At 41.5% G+C, this 16,775-nt stretch overlaps 1 protein-coding gene across 1 annotated transcript in view; it reads right to left on the minus strand.

The window, feature by feature from the left end:
• The window catches only part of cdkal1 (CDK5 regulatory subunit associated protein 1-like 1), a 269,763-nt gene that overhangs the window by 181,249 nt on the left and 71,739 nt on the right, over positions 1-16,775 (minus strand). The window contains exons 5-6 of the mRNA XM_058747144.1: positions 16,584-16,680; positions 6,862-6,910 (exon numbers count right to left, since the gene is read on the minus strand). Coding sequence (XP_058603127.1) covers positions 6,862-6,910; positions 16,584-16,680 — 146 coding nt within the window. The remainder of the gene's footprint in view (positions 1-6,861; positions 6,911-16,583; positions 16,681-16,775) is intronic.

Consider the following 16,775-nt stretch of genomic DNA (forward strand, 5'->3'; position numbering starts at 1 on the left):
TTACTATTATTTTCTCTAAATTCTCTGAATTGAATTGAATTGAGAGAGAGAGACACACACACACACACACAGAGAGAGAGAGAGAGAGAGAGAGAGAGAGAGAGAGAGAGAGAGAGAGAGCGACACACACACAGAGAGAGAGACGCAATTCAGCCGTGAGCGTCTGCAGCATGCCGACTAAGACGAACGGAGCAGATATTGAGACGTGGCCGTGAATACATCTTCATCATTCAGAGTTTAGAGCAACAGAACAATGAGAAACCCTGAGCTGAACCCTCCAGATGTTCACACACACACACACACACACACACACCACATTACAACAACGAGGAGAGACGAGATCTCTGAGGAGTGACACACACACTGAAACAACCTGATCACACACACACAATCCCTTTATTCATACAACAATACACAGGTATTATGAGAATGATTTGAAATAAACAATCCTAAACAAAGGAATAACATGGTCTGTGACAAACATCTTGAGCGTGATGAGTGTCTCTGCACAGAAGAATTGTGTGAGCTGCTTCGACTGCGGGTCATTAGAGACTCTGAAAGGCCTTGACGCCCGGTCTGGGTGATTTTCTACAAACATACACAAATCATCAACTATGCATCCAAGAATATGGAAACTCGTAAGATCTGAATATCATTTAACACACTAAATCTCTGACTCCTTCCACAGAACGCAAGACTCTTCTCTGTGTGACACGTGTGCTTTATATTCCCCGTCTTCTGAAGTCAGGTGACGCTTCGAGAGAAACGCTTGCTCAAAGCTCAATCATGACCGGCGACCCGCTCCGCTTTAGCAGTGAACAGAACCGAGCAAACGTCCCTCACTCTCTCTTCTGTGTTACACAGACACACACACATATATAATAATCATACAAACACTGGAGCGATTCAATCACAAAGGATCATTTTTAATTAGCTACAACTAATTAAAGGCCTACTGCACACAGGATCAAGTGTGTGTGTGTGTGTGTGTGTGTGTGTATCTCTGTGTGTGTGTCCAAATGTCCAAGTGTAAATGAAGTAATTTCAAACAGTGTTGAGCAGTGTGTCATCTTCATCATGAGGGTCTTACCGCTACTAATGTGAAGAGCTCAGAGACCGAACTAAAGAACCAAACATACAGCGATTACATCTACAAAAGCCCATTCCAACTACAGAGAGAGAGAGAGAGAGAGAGAGAGAGAGAGAGAGAGAGAGAGAGAGTCTACACGACTCACAGATCAGATGCCTGCTGTATGCGGATGATCTGGTTCTGCTGTCTCCCACTCAACACGGTTTACAGCAGAACCTGGACCTGCTGCAGCAATACTGCCAGACCTGGGCCCTGACAGTCAACCTGAATAAAACCAAAATTATGATATTTCAAAAAAGATCCAGATCCCAGGGAACACAACACACATTTACATTAGGCACTAACCAGATAACACACACATTACACTACAACTACCTGGGCTTGAAAATCACATCCACTGGAAACTTTAACCATGCTGTGACAGAACTGAGAGATAAAGCACGCAGGGCCTTCACGCCATAAAACGCCAATGTCCTATAGAAATCCCTATTAGAATCTGGCTGAAAATATTAGAATCAGTAATTGAGCCCATTGCCCTCTATGGCAGTGAGGTGTGGGGTCCACTGACCAATCCACATCAAGATCTCACCAAATGGGAAAAACATCCAATCGAGACCCTGCATGCAGAACTCTGTAAAACTATATTACACGTGCACCGCACACAACAAATAACGCATGCAGGGCAGAATTAGGCAAATATCCTCTAATCATAAAGACACAAAAAGGGCAATTAAATTCTGGAAACATCTGAAACTCAGTGACCCCAATAATATCATTATAAAGCCCTGCAATACCAAGAGACGAGCAAAGAAAGCAAGCCCTTCCCTCAGCTGATCCAGAGCTTCAGTCCTGATGCTTCACTAACATCTGCTGATGCTCTGAATCACATCAGAATCAATCAGATTACTGCACAAATCAAACAGAGTTACATCACTCACTGGCAAACACAAACACAACAGCAGAGTAAGATGCAATGCTATTCGGCCCTAAAGAGAGAGTACAGTATGGCAGAGTATCTGTACACAGTGTCAGATCAGAAACTCAGAAGCACGTTGACGAGATACAGACTCAGCGGACACAAGCTGATGATAGAGACGAGACACAGAAAACATGGCTGCCCCGGAGCAGAGATTGTGTTCACACTGTGATCTGAATCAGATGGAAACAGAGCTGCACTTCCTCACAGAATGCTCCAAATACACCGACATACGGACAGAGTTCTCTGATAAAATACAGCAGATCCATCCGACATTTAACACGCTCTCAGACCAGGAGAAGATGCCGTATCTGTGAGGAGAACACAAGAACTGCTGTGTGTTTGCTGCTCAATATGTGTCTGTCTGTCACCACAGAAGAGAAAACACTCAATCTGCCCTGATCTGAAGTTTCCAGCACATCTAGATTATATTAAACCATATTACTCTGCTATATTACTTAGATCTACATTCTGCTTCTGTAAATTTGTCTAATACCTGATCTTATTTATTTATTTTTTCTAGTTTATATACTTGCATACATTAGAAATTAATTTTGCATTACATGCTTAATACTTTTTATATATTATTACTATTATTCTTTTATTTTTTTATTTTTTTTTTCTCTTTGTTAATACATATATGCACTATTTGTAAGCAGCCCAGCTGCAATTGCTTTGGCAATACAAATGTATAGTTTTTGTCATGCCAATAAAGCACTCCTTGAATTGAATTGAATTGAATTGAATTGAGAGAGAGAGAGAGAGAGAGAGAGAGAGAGAGAGAGAGAGAGAGAGAGAGAGAGAGAGAGAGAGAGAGAGAGAGAGAGAGAGAGAGAGAGAGAGAGAGAGAGAGAGAGAGAGAGAGAGAGAGAGAGAAGAGAGAGAGAAGAGAGAGAGAGAGAGAGAGAGAGAGAGAGAGAGAGAGAGAGAGAGAGAGAGAGAGAGAGAGAGAGAGAGAGAGAGAGAGAGAGAAGAGAGAGAGAGAGAGAGAGAGAGAGAGAGAGAGAGAGAGAGAGAGAAGAGAGAGAGAGAGAGAGAGAGAGAGAGAGAGAGAGAGAGAGAGAGAGAGAGAGAGAGAGAGAGAGAGAGAGAGAGAGAGAGAGAGAGAGAGAGAGAGAGAGAGAGAGAGAGAGAGAGAGAGAGAGAGAGAGAGAGAGAGAGAGAGAGAGAGAGAGAGAGAGAGAGAGAGAGAGAGAGAGAGAGAGAGAGAGAGAGAGAGAGAGAGAGAGAGAAGAGAGAGAGAGAAGAGAGAGAGGGGTCTTTCATAAATGGACATTTGCACCGCAGGGTTTTAATAAAGCAGAGTCTGATAGTGTTAAAGGTTCGCATGACTCCGTACACACCTCAGCCTCCATTTAATTACATCACTTGATTTCTGTATCCAGACACACATGTAATCAAATCTGCTAAATAATTCATACAACCATCTACATGCAAATAACTGAAAAAGCTCCGAGGCCAGAGGTGTGACACGTAATTTTCTGATCCACGGCTCTGAGAGTCTCCTGTGTCTCGATCCTCTGGGAAGCAGAGCAGGACAAAGAGACAGAAGACATCGCACAGGAACACAACCGATCGCAGTTACATCCAGAAAAAAACTATCAAAAGACATCCGAGACCTACTGCACTAAAGCTCTTCAGAAGTCATGCATGTTTAAATGCTCTGATCAGAGAAGAGAGACACGTTTGCTCTGCTCTAAAACACTTTACTGAGCTGAAACAATCAGACCTGCACAAGACTGATTACAGCAGTGCAACGAGGAGCTGAGCGTGAGGATCTGCTGCTGCACAATGATAGTCTCGTTTTTTAGCTTTTACAACTCATACAAAGTTAGCATAATTACTCTACACTTTAAGAAGCTAAATGCATCAACTTATTTACACTGACTCCATTTGTAAGCGCCATGATAAATGAGATTTAGCTGTGTGCATAAATGTATTTCAATAAAAGATGAAAACGAACATCTCGTCGGTAATCTTGGATGAGAATTTCTCCAAACTCACAATGATGAGCGGATCTCAAGAGCGCAGGCGTCTATTCTCTTCTTCACACGGAAAGAGCAAAATACCAAGAAATCAAGCACAGAAGCTGAACGGTTCAGTCCATCAAAGTGATGAATGTGATCATTAGCAGAGATCTGATGCTGGTCTCTTATTCAGATCAGGAAAGAATCAGGAAAGGCTCTGATCTGGTCTTTAGCAGTCGCTCCGTTATATCCATCCCTCCATCATCACACCAACACTCGAAGCTCACTGAACAAGACCCGACGTCCGCGCTCACTAAACACGATTCTCCAGAACTAAACCAGAGAAATCTTTGATCAGTCCAAAACAGCTCTAAACATATGTGGCTGGATGTTGATGAGAGAGACAACAGCAACGCACTTTTTCACTGAGGAAGCATTATTATGGATTATGGACTCTATGTATTTTAGTTAAAAGTGTCTTAATGCTGGATGTGTTTCAGCTTTTGTCTTCTCCAGATGTTCACTGATGGACTGGAGTGCTGTGGATTATTGTGATGTTTTTATCAGCTGTTTGGACTCTCATTCTGACGGCACCCATTCACTGCAGAGCATCCATTGCAGAGACACATTTCTACAAACCTGATGAAGAAACAAACTCATCCTGATCCTAATTTTCCATCAAAATGTTAATTTTGGGGTGGACTATTCCTTTAAGCGTGTGAAACAGAGCTTCCCATCACAGCTAATTTGAGCGCTGCCGGTCCTGATGTGGATCTGCTCCTCCTGCACAACATTCTGCTGCTGTATTTCTCTGTCGCTGTGGGGCGAGACGTTTCTTCCTCTTCCATGCGGCTGTGGTTTGATCGAGTGGACAGGCAGACGCAGCGGTCAGCCTCCGGTCTCCTCCTGACGCTCACAGCGGGAGAACATCACCTCCACGCCTCTGATCAGATGAACAGAGAGCCAGACAAGCAGGCAACTCCAAACTACTGCTAACAAGGCTATTTAAAAGTCTCTTGTTATACCTTCAGTGTTGAGCAGCGGTCTGTTGCAACTGTTCAAAGAAACAAAGTGCTCTTTGTGTGTGTACTTGCTATACTGAAGTCCTGCTGAAGTACTCATGAAATGCTGCACTAAAGTAACCTGCCAAAACGAGCCTTACACTTTGAGCACAATTGACACGTTTGTTAGATGTTTTGTCTCTGCTATGATGCAGTGTTAGTCAGTTTCAGGCTTTAGAGTTTCTTCATCATTATCATGCTACTTTGGGACAGACCGTCGGAGCAGAAGAGAAAGATCAACAAAAGACAAGCTATTATCATCTCTGTAATAATGTGCACTAATGAACTGATCAAATTTGGAATGTGTATTAAAGTAAACAACAGGTGAAATGTTGATTTCAGTCTGTACTTTAACATGTAAAAATGACTGCACTGAAATAACGCTGGACACACCGGGCCGGAAACTACAGACAACTTTAAATTATACTTGACAGATGAACAAATTCTAGATATTTTGAGCAACACTTACTACCATAACATCAAGACTTTAATATCTCCTAATATATTGGAATTTTTTTTTTTTTTTTACATTTATTGCTCAAAAACACTCTACAGATATAGAGACCCTAAACAACCCACAACAACAGACAAGTGGCATACACGCTCTCACTTACACACACTCTCTCACACACACACACACACACACGCTCACACCCACGCACTTACAAACACACACACAAACCGTAACTGAAGCACTGTTACTATGAATACAGTACATCTCTCGTAAGTTGGCATCTACAGTACATATAAATAACCACAGCATCTCAGACTTCATGCTGAAGGTCACACACACACACTCAGACGTGAAGCCTTCAGCAGCGGCTCTGATATCATCTGGACGATGATCCACAGATCTATGGCTATCGGTCAACGTGTCGGAGTCATAACTGACCTCCAGCACATCTACAGCTGCAGGCCTGATCACACACTCACAGTCAGAGCCATGCTTCCTCAGTCTGTGTGACACACACACACACACACACACACACAGTCAGTCTTCAGCTTTATACATGATCAGTAAGAGCAGGAGTTTGGAAAAAGGCATACGTCAGTATAAAAATGTAATAAATTAAGTCGTCGTAGGAATGAATGAGCAAGTTGTAGGAACAAAGTATTATTATTATTATTATTTTTTAATTGGCCTGCTTATTTTTCAGCATGTCATGTGGGGCTATAGCTACAGCACAGCACATTTCACACAAGCCACTAATTCAGTCTCGTCAGTACCGGGCAAGTACTGTAGTTCTAGTTAGCAGGGGACCATTAGCCAACCAACTACACAAAACACTGAGCAGCCACACTGAGCCTGAACCTCAGAGATCGTCCTGAGCGTGTGCTAACTGAACAAATGCCAACAGTTGAGAGGCTTTGCGCTGAAGAGATTTCACCACGTTTAGAGGATAACATGACAAACGACAGAAGGACACCGCTTCTTAAAACTGACAACAGCAATATAAGACACCAAATACTCCATATAAACTATTAATAATCAGAACACGATCAGAATCGTCGATTCCTCTGCCTGCAGCATAGCGACTAATCATCTGATGTGAACACTCGAGGATCTGCAGCCAAACATTCACACACACACTAGCTCATCACCAAAAAAAAGTGCAATAAAATGCATATGATCAGCTCAGAAGAGAAGACACGACAGGTCAAACAGAGACTCAGACAGATGACTACATGTACACAAAATGACAGGAGTGTGTGTGTGTGTGTGTGTGTGTGTGTGTGTGTGTGTGTGTGTGAGAGAGACAGACTAACCTTTGATAGCCTCGTCCACGACCTCCACCACTCGATCGATCTGCTGGACCTACAGACACACAGAGAGACGCTTTGAGAACATCAGCCGTGAGGATCTTCATTCAGAGGTCACTCGTGTTAACTCTCAGATCCGGAAAACACACTACAACTCATTAGGACTAATGTCTTTCATCTTTAACATTAATTTAATGTGATTTGTGCTTTTAACAGCAGTATTATAAGCATGTGTTCTGACACACAACTGTCTGAGGAGCGTGCTGTGTGAACATCACTGCTGTCAGTCTTCAGTCCTCACCATAACTCAGATCAAGCTCCTCTCATCTCTGATGTCAGAATGTCACATCGGTAAACGGCAGCAGATTGGTCACTGCTTTTGATGACCATATTCAATACGAGGCAATTAAGTTGTCGTCTGATGAAGGGAGAACCGATAGATGTGTAAAACTGGGAAAGTGACGGATGACTGACAGCTCCTCTGACGAGTCTCTCATGAGGATGAAGGACAGCGATGCTCTAACCTACAACCACTATAAACACCACTGCATGAATCATTTCACACAAAACATCACTGCAACACCACAAAAGATCAAAGTCCCATGTATTTGTACAAAAAAAAGCCAAACACATTTTTCGTGCATGTGGGATACAGAGCTAAAACAAGAGATGCAGTGCTGAAGATGAAGACAGCGTGGTGTTTGTTTGTGGTGCGTGTGATTCTCTACACCTGCGCCTGAAACTCCCGTAATCTTGAACTAAATCTAGATTCATTCAGCATACAGTAGACCGCTTCACTGATTATAACGGGAGTGTTTTTTAAAGTGCATAAACTCACGCTAGACTGAAGTCAGTGATGATGTTCTCTGATAATGTAGATGCTCGTTTTCTGCTGTATGAATAACTGAGGAATATCATGACATCCATATGCTACTTGACTAAAGAGATGCAATGCAGTTAATAGACAGACAGGATGAGATCCAGAGTCAGCTGATTCCTCAGAAACTCATTCTTGCACATTTCTACGTTTTTATACTGGACCGTTTCACTGTTCCAGTCTAAACTATCGCAGAGAGAGAAAGAAAGCACTCAAGAAAAAGAAAGACAGAATGGCAAATGGAGTGAGAATAAAGAGGCCTGTAATGGTGAGAGTCGGCTGGAGGTGCCAATCTTTCCTCCGCTGAGCTCATTTCTGCATGGAGGTTCTGAGATTGTAGAAGCTGATCTACAGTATTAAAGGGAATTCGTGTCCATTGTGCGGTGCACCCTGCGGTTAAATGGCCGACTCGAGGCTGGCGGGGCCATTAATTCAGCTGTACTATGGGCCGAGAGACGAAGCGCAGACCCGGGCCTCCACCGGCTGCAGTCACATGCGTGAAAAACACTGGAACAGAAATCAATTCTGCCCTAACGGGAGCTCAATCTCGGCCCACTCGAGCAGCAGCGCGTCCGAGATCCTCAGCGGGACCGGCTCTCAATGCAGCACTCTCCAGAAGCGCGTCAAAGAGCCAGAAGAAAGGTAATTTTATTGAGTGGACTCTTTCATGTGCTGGCAGAGATGTTTGGGAGCGGCAGGAGGTCGGCCTGTTTAGCATTACCGGCGTGTTCCTCCCTCGGCTGCAGTCTTGTGCTTTTAATCCAGGCCCTGACCGAAGAACTTCAAAATCCGATGTGTGATTTCCCCACAGCTATTGTTTTTAAAGCAAACTACTTGAAAGCAACGAGGGACGAGCCGCACTCGACGTGGAAGTCTGTTGTCTAGATAAAACAAAGATGTGCTGAGGCAACTTCATCAAACGCTGCGAGACCGCCGGACCAATCCGGGCTGAGCTTCGATCCACTTACACACAGAGGAACTGCGCTTGCCTTTGTGTCTGAGGAGACTGCAGTCGTGGTCCTGCCGCACTGTAACGTTAAAGACCCTGACAGAAGTCTTTGAGATGCTGTGGTTCTGTTCGGCAGGGATCTGGAGCGGAGGCCCATCTGGACCCTCCTGCCGGCGACCCGCTGCGCTGAGAGATGGACGGGCTCCATCACTGCTCTCCCAATCAATGCGGACTTTCACAAAGCCTCTGTCTGGATCTGCTTCGACAGCACCAGTCAACCCAACACCATCACTAACCAGCACCACTGGGATGTTTTAGAGGCTGACAGACTCACCTTAGGAAAAAACACTACTTTGTAAATTCAAAGTATAACAACACTGAGAGCAATACTGTTTTCCCTTATTCTTAGGGACCCTAATTTACATGTTTATTACACCTTAAGGCAGGGGTGCAGAACTCAGTTTCCCTGCTCAATACACACATACCATGTAGTTTTCAAATAGGCCTGAAGGACTTGATCAGCTGGATCAGGTGTGTTTGATTAGGGTTGAAGCAACACTCTGCAGGCACTTCTGCCTTAAAGGTGCCATAGAATGGAAAACTGTATTTACCTTGGCATAGTTAAATAATAAGAGTTCTGTACAAGGAAATTGTTTCCTCCTCCTCATGTAAATCTCGTGAAGAAAAAAGAACACTGAAAAATAGGCGAATCAGAACCTAACACCGACTGTGACGTTAAAGTCAGGATCTCTAATAGTTACGCCCCCAACATTTGCAAATACCCGCCCATGTTCTTCATCAGAAGTTCTGCAGGTATTGTGAAGAAACAAGCGAGGACAACAGCAAAAATGGCAGATCATGGAAATAAATGTTATGTTCCAGGCTGTGCAGGGGATGTGAAGTTCAGGGATGGGTTGGTGTCTGTATTCAGAAAGCAAATAACGCGTTCTAATAAAATAACGCGAGCCACTAAAGGGACATGGTTAGCTCCTTGCTAGCGGTAGCCTGTTACATTACAGTACATAAGATTTCACTTAGCACATAAACAGAGTAAGGAGAGATGACTGAGGATGATGGCGAATGATTTGCAGATCCTGAGCACCACTCACAAGCATCTGATCTTGTAAAAGGTGTGGTAAGTACTGCCGCTCCATAGTATAAACAGAGTTCGTGCGATCGCGAATCTCCAAAGTGAAACTAAAAAGCGATCGTGCACTCGAAAGCATTTTCAGTGCCCCGCATATTAATAGCGGCTCCCTGATGCCCGCATTTTATTTACAGTATAATTACCCAAAGTTATAACTGCATGAGAAAGTACTGAAATACATATTTTCCCTGCGTTTCCCTCCTGCTGTGAGCTACTGAAATGAGCAGCACTGTGAAACAGCCAATCAGAGCAGAGCTCAACATTATTATTCATGACCCTTCCAAATAAGCCAATAACAGACAATTTCGTTCTAGGGAGAAATCCTAGGGTTATAAAGGACATGTAAAACCGTTTCTGGAGATTTTTTGCCCTTACCTAAGCCACATACCTTCCATGTAGATATCAGAACAATTTAAAATATTGTATCAATGCATTCTATGGCACCTTTAAGGTATGACTTGTTAACATTAATGAATTAGTAGGGGTGAGAATCCCTGAGCTTGGTGTCTCAATTCGATTTGATTCTTGGATTCACGATCCGATATATGCCATGACATCATAATATTCACACCAGTACAGTATCCTCATTCAGACCAGTTCTGGTTTCACTGGAATTAGTCCAAACCGGTGGTTCCATGTGGTGATATATTCACTGCACAGCTGCCTACACAATGCAAGGAAATCAGATTTTTTTCTTCTTTAAATAAAATTAAAATGAAACTGAAACAAAATTATTAAATGTACACACAAAGATTAGAGTCTAACCGAAAAAGGAGGAGATGTGCAGCGTAATAGAGTCATCAGAAATATGAAGGAACGATGAATGATGCTATTGAATCCTTCACAGAAATGTGATTATGCGTGACTTAAAACTACATGTAGAAAAAATATATTAAACACTTGCTGATTTGCCTCATTTTATTGTCAATATATAGCCTAAGGTTCAGGATAGTGTCACACTATCATAACCAGGAATTGTTGTTGATTGGCATGGCAACCACACCCACTGTCCCTCATAACTAGAGTTGGGTATAACGCGTTACTGTATTCTAATTACTTTTTTTCTGGTAACGCAGTAATGTAATGCATAAAATTTTACATTTATGTAATTTGATTACAGTTTCTAATGTCAATAAAATTACGTTACTTGAGTTACAAATGCAGTGTTAAAAAATATGAAGTAAAAATCATGTTTTGCGCATCAGTATGCCCTTTAATAAATCACCAGAGATTGCGAGCTAAGATGCAGATGAGTCCTACAACATTTAGATGCAATGAAAGGTTGCCTATCATATTTTAAAATGTCGCACTCGATTTCACATATTTTAGTCTGGCATTATAGTTTGGGAAAAGTTCAACAAGTGAATGTGTACAAGTTTGTCACAATAACTCTAACTAAGTAAAAATGGTAACACTTTATTTTAAGGTCTCTTAACTAGTTGCTAATTAGCATGCATATTAATAGAATATTAGCCATTTATTAGTAGTAATTAAGCACATTCAAGGCTTATTCCTCATAGCGCGTCTTCTTCCAAAAACTAAAAGTAGCCGAGATGAACTTGATGAATCTTTGTTTACAGAGGTGATGTGGTTTACCAATGGTAACTATGATCAAAGGCGGCTGTGAAAATAAATCTGAATCATTAAAGGGTTAGTTCGCCCATTTAAGACATGAAGTTGTATGCAATCCTTACCAGCACTATAGTGCATACACACTGACCCACCCTTTAGTCACCTCCCTGCTCAGAGTTCTGGCCGCTGGAAGTTTTTCAAGATAGTACTCCCGGTTAGTTTCCGGGGCCTCAAAACTGAAAACTAAAAAATTATTTGCGTTTCAAAGCTTGATTAATTTACATCACAAAAAACACGCCTGACAAAATTCATACCTCAGTTTTAATCGGCACTATTTTCTTTCCATTTCTATCAATCCGCGCTGCTGTCAACGTCAACAGTGCGCACGTTCAGATCAGCTGTTCCATAGTGTTTACACAATCGAATGACAACGACGTAAAAAGTAGAAAATGAACAATGGTGCGAACTTGTAAATTCCCAGGCTGTGACCACAAGAATGTGCCGGGATCAGCGTTCAGATTCCATCGTTTTCCAGTTTCGGATATAGCTACAAGACAGCTTTGGCTGGTTGCCATCGGCTACTCTGCGGGAGCTAAAATATCGAGAATCAAGGATTTCCGTGTGTGCAGTGCTCACTTCAGCGAAGACGATTACATCCCCAACCAAGGAGGAAAAAGAAAAAAAATTATTTTAAAGAGTTTTGCTGTACCAGTACCACGGGTAAGCTCTATTTACTAACTTTATGATCCAATGTCTAAACTGTACGGTAAACAAGCTGATGTTTAGACTCCAGTGGAAATCACGTATACTCCGGTTCATAAAGGTATCCCTTTGGCGTTGTGCTAAAATTACTTTCATCATCATCTGTTCCGTCTGACATTGTGCTAAAATTGGTTTCGTCATCAGAAGTTTCGTAGTCAGACATGTTGTCAGCGAGTCGCGCTATCAACAGCTGATCTGAACGCGCGCACTGTTGACGTTGACAGCAGCGCGGCTTGATAGAAATGGAAAGAAAATAGTGCCGATTAAAACTGAGGTATGAATTTTGTCAGGCGTGTTTTTTGTGATGTCAATTATTCAAGCTTTGAAACGCAAATACTTTTTTCACGTAAAAACGCACAGTTTTGAGGCCCCGGAAACTAACCGGGAGTACTATCTTGAAAAACTTCCAGCGGCCAGAACTCTGAGCAGGGAGGTGACTAAAGGGTGGGTCAGTGTGTATGCACTATAGTGCTGGTAAGGATTGCATACAACTTCATGTCTTAAATGGCGAACTAACCCTTTAATCCTTTTGATCTTTTATTTAAAAAATGTACAAACATCTAACCTTTCATTGGATAATAAGAATTTAAAATGGGGGGAAATATCATTATGAAATAAATGTTTTTCTCTAATACACATTGGCCACAATTAACGGCACCCTTTTATTCAGTACTTTTTGATCAGAGACCATTCCTTCATCCAGAATCACTCCAGACCCTTTAGATTCACAGCTTCTTCTCTTCAGGTCACTCATGTTCTACAGGGTTCAGGTCAGAGGACTGGAATGACCAGCAGAAGCTTGGTTTTTGTGTTGTTTTTGAGGTTTGTGTTTGGATTATTGTCCGGTTGGAAGATCCAAACATGGCCCATTATAAGATTTCTAACAGAGTCAGTCACTTATTGATTTTTTTATCTGTTGGTATTTGACAGAATCCATGATGCCATGAGTCTAAACAAGATGTGCAGGACCTCCAGCAGAAATATAGGCCACATCATCAAAAATAAAGCAGTATATTTCATTGTACACATGGGGTACTTTTTATCCCTGTGTTCACCAAACCCATCTTAAGTGTTTGCTGCTAAAAAGCTGATTTTTTAGTTTGATCTGATCATAGAAGCCAGTGCCATTTGAAGTTCCAGTCGTGTCTGATAACTGAATATGCTGGAGATTGTTTTGGATGAGCGAGGAGAATCATATTTTTTGAAAGCTCAAATGGATAAACAATGCAGACTTATTTTCTAGGGCTGGGTTTTGACACAAATTTCACGATTCGATTCTCATTCACAAGCTTGCGATTCGATTACCAATTCGATTCGATTCAATATGGATTATTTTGGATGTATATCAGGTACAGTACATGCCAAATTTTCCCAAGGAAAACTAATGCTGTAAAATATACATGTGAGTCAGCTGGTACTACATTACTATAATATTGAAGGTTAAAATTGACTGATTTGCTAAAATTACACTTAATGAAGTTTTTAAAATAATAAAGTTACAATTAGCCTACATAATATTTCTACTTCAATTCGTTTTTTTGAAATATAAACAATGCTGGCAGTCATAAAAACTTAAATTAAACATTGAAGAACAGTTATTGAATGTGTTATATGATGCATATATTTAGCAAAATGCCCCCCTCTACAGTTTATTTTTCTTTATTTTTTATTTTATCTGACTAATGCGTTTATGATCACCGAATATGTTTTTCTGAGGTAAATGTGACGTTACGTGACATTGTTTACAAGCCGTTATATTGACGTTTATCAGTCAAACACTGATTGAGCGATTACATGAGACAGGATACGGATTGTAAAGTTGTACTCTTTCTTTTAACTTACCTTCGGATGTTTAGTCATGTTTATTTCATGCTGAAACTGGTATTAAAGTGGAGGAGATGATCGGTTCACGTGCGCGTCTGTTGAACTGAGGTGCTCCAGCGATCTGTCACTCCACATTAAACCTCACCAAACAGCATTTATTGTTTGAATACTGCAATACAATGGACAGAATTTGAAATCTGAGACTGTTTCATATTAAAAGTACCAAAGCACAATGCTTATTGCGATATATTGGATGGGAAGTGCCCTTCAAAGTTCCTTCCATTAACTGAAAACAGACTAGACTAATTGATTCTTGGGATTTAAGAATCGATATTGTTCCGTTAAAAATGAGAATCGATTAATATCGAGATATTTTTTACCCAGCCCTATTATTTTCACAGCCTTCTTTGATCATATTTACCAAGGGTATGAATAATTTTGAGCACAACTGTATATGTATACTGTAGCCTAATTTGCAGATCTGAATGTAGATTACTGTAGCGCTCCAGACATACTTCACATTCACTTCACGTCACGTTCAGACTGCATAAAGCCTGCTTCACACTGTAAGAATCAGCAGCGGGTTAATTCAGTGCTGATGTTAATGAATGAGTATTCACACTGAAACTGAACGGCATCACATTCATGTAAACACTCATTCACACCATCAACACACTCATGCATTTGTTTTTCTCCTCCACTGCTGCTCCAACATCGCTTTATTAATGAACTGTTAGACATTTTTTGGAACTGATTTGAATCAATAGAAAATAGAATTACGATTCACATTTGAATCAATTTTTACGACCTCTATGAATTAGGTATCAAACTAACGGTTATAAAGCACTTAATCTAGGTCAATGAGTGCGTTTACATGGACCCTCTTATTGCGATCATAATGAAATTTTGGCAACATTGCGATTAAAATGTATCCCATGTAAACGCAATACTTCGATCTAAATAATGCGATTAAGCTCAAAATCGCAGCAAGCATAAATCGCATTAACATAGGTGGCATACGCCGATTTTAATCGAAATACACAGACTATAAATACACCTTAATCGCATTATTGCTGCTCTGACCAAAGAGCACATGTGCTCATGATGTACATGACACTCACCTGCAGTAACACAGCTGCTCTGCTCGTGTCCATCATCAGATCTATTTTCACAGTAGTTTAGTCAATGTACTGTAACTGAAAAACTCGGGATATTGGTTTATTTCGAGTCAGAGGGAGCGTCAGGAACATTAAAAATGTTTGTGGATTAGTGCTTACTGTAGATGCGAACTGTTTCAAACGATTCAGTCCGATTTGGTGAACTGGTTCAACAAGTTCACTAGTAATGCGCAGATTAGAAATGATGGTGGGGAAGAAAGCATTGCATTTCTGGGGAACCGAGGAAACAGTTCAAGTTGTCGACGTAAATAAATTAGAACAGCGGCCATGTAACACACCTACTCTTTCTGTGCTGTGCAGTGGCGTATGTAAATAATTCTTAGCAAATAATACGAATAATGGAAATTGCATGTAAACGGGAGTGAAGAGCTTTTCTCTTGACATATAAACATCATAATCCGATTAATTCCTTACTCTGATCACATTATTTGTGCACACATAAAAGTAGTCAATGTTAATATACAAATATAGTATTGTTCATTTTTAATTAATGTTCATTCATACGTAATACACACACATTACAAAACATTAATGTTTATTTACACAAATGAAATGCATATGTAGAAATGAACTTAAGCACATATTCAGAAATGCTGTAGAAGCGTTGCTCAATGTTAACAGACTGAACTCTTCTGGTTGTCCCTGTGTTAATGTTGACTGAAGCCCGGAGCCGTTCAGCATATTCTACAGATATGAAGCATCAGGCGGATGGATGGAGTTTATAAGACGGCGATCTGAGCTAAACACAGCGAGCGCTCCGCCTCACATACACATTACTGAGAGACTCGTCTCCCGAATCAACAGTACACCTCTCCTCAGGACAAACGCATCTCTCCAGACACACACACACCTCAAATGCAGCTGACACGTTTCTCGACTCTCTTTAAACCATTAATAATCACAGTTTGTTTATTTGCACAGCCATCTTTTATTAAAGCAGGACCGGTTAGGCTCAGTCCATTCATTATTGAATCGTCTCCTTCATAAACATGAATGTGTTGGTAATCCCACACGCTATGTCAAACAGCACACCATAAATAATGTAATTAAATTCAATAAACAGGCCTGTTCCTGCTCAGCGCTAACAGCTGCTGAATTACCGGCCAAACGCTGCAGAGCTCCATTCTCTAGAACACAGAACTGATTAGTTCTCCACACTCACACCCTGAGAGACTCAACGGCACAGGCTCAGTATGCAAAGCGCCTGCTCATTTGCATAAGGTGATTTTTCCAACGGTAAGACCAAACAATCCTCGCCCACACGTGTGACTCCGACTCGTCGCCGGATTCCAGCTTTAACTAATGCAAATATGAGCTGAAAACAGCTCTTTCACTTCAACACACAGTAAAGAGTGATCATAAGCTCCAGTGTTGGGACGCATGAGTGAAAGTGAGCGCTGGTGTGTGTGGGATGCTCACCCCGATGATGCTCAGCTCTTTGAGGTAGTCTGTCCTGGGCTGGGCCTGCGGCACACATCCCGCCACAACCACCTTCTTATTCTGCTCCTGTGCTTTCCTGAAACAAAACACACAGTCAGCATCAGTCCGGCAGAGAGTCTCTACAGCAGTCGCTACCCATACCTGTAAAATTCCACGGTACCATAGCTTTTT

The sequence above is a fragment of the Onychostoma macrolepis genome, chromosome 16, assembly GCF_012432095.1.
Source record: "Onychostoma macrolepis isolate SWU-2019 chromosome 16, ASM1243209v1, whole genome shotgun sequence".
NCBI lineage: Eukaryota > Metazoa > Chordata > Actinopteri > Cypriniformes > Cyprinidae > Onychostoma > Onychostoma macrolepis.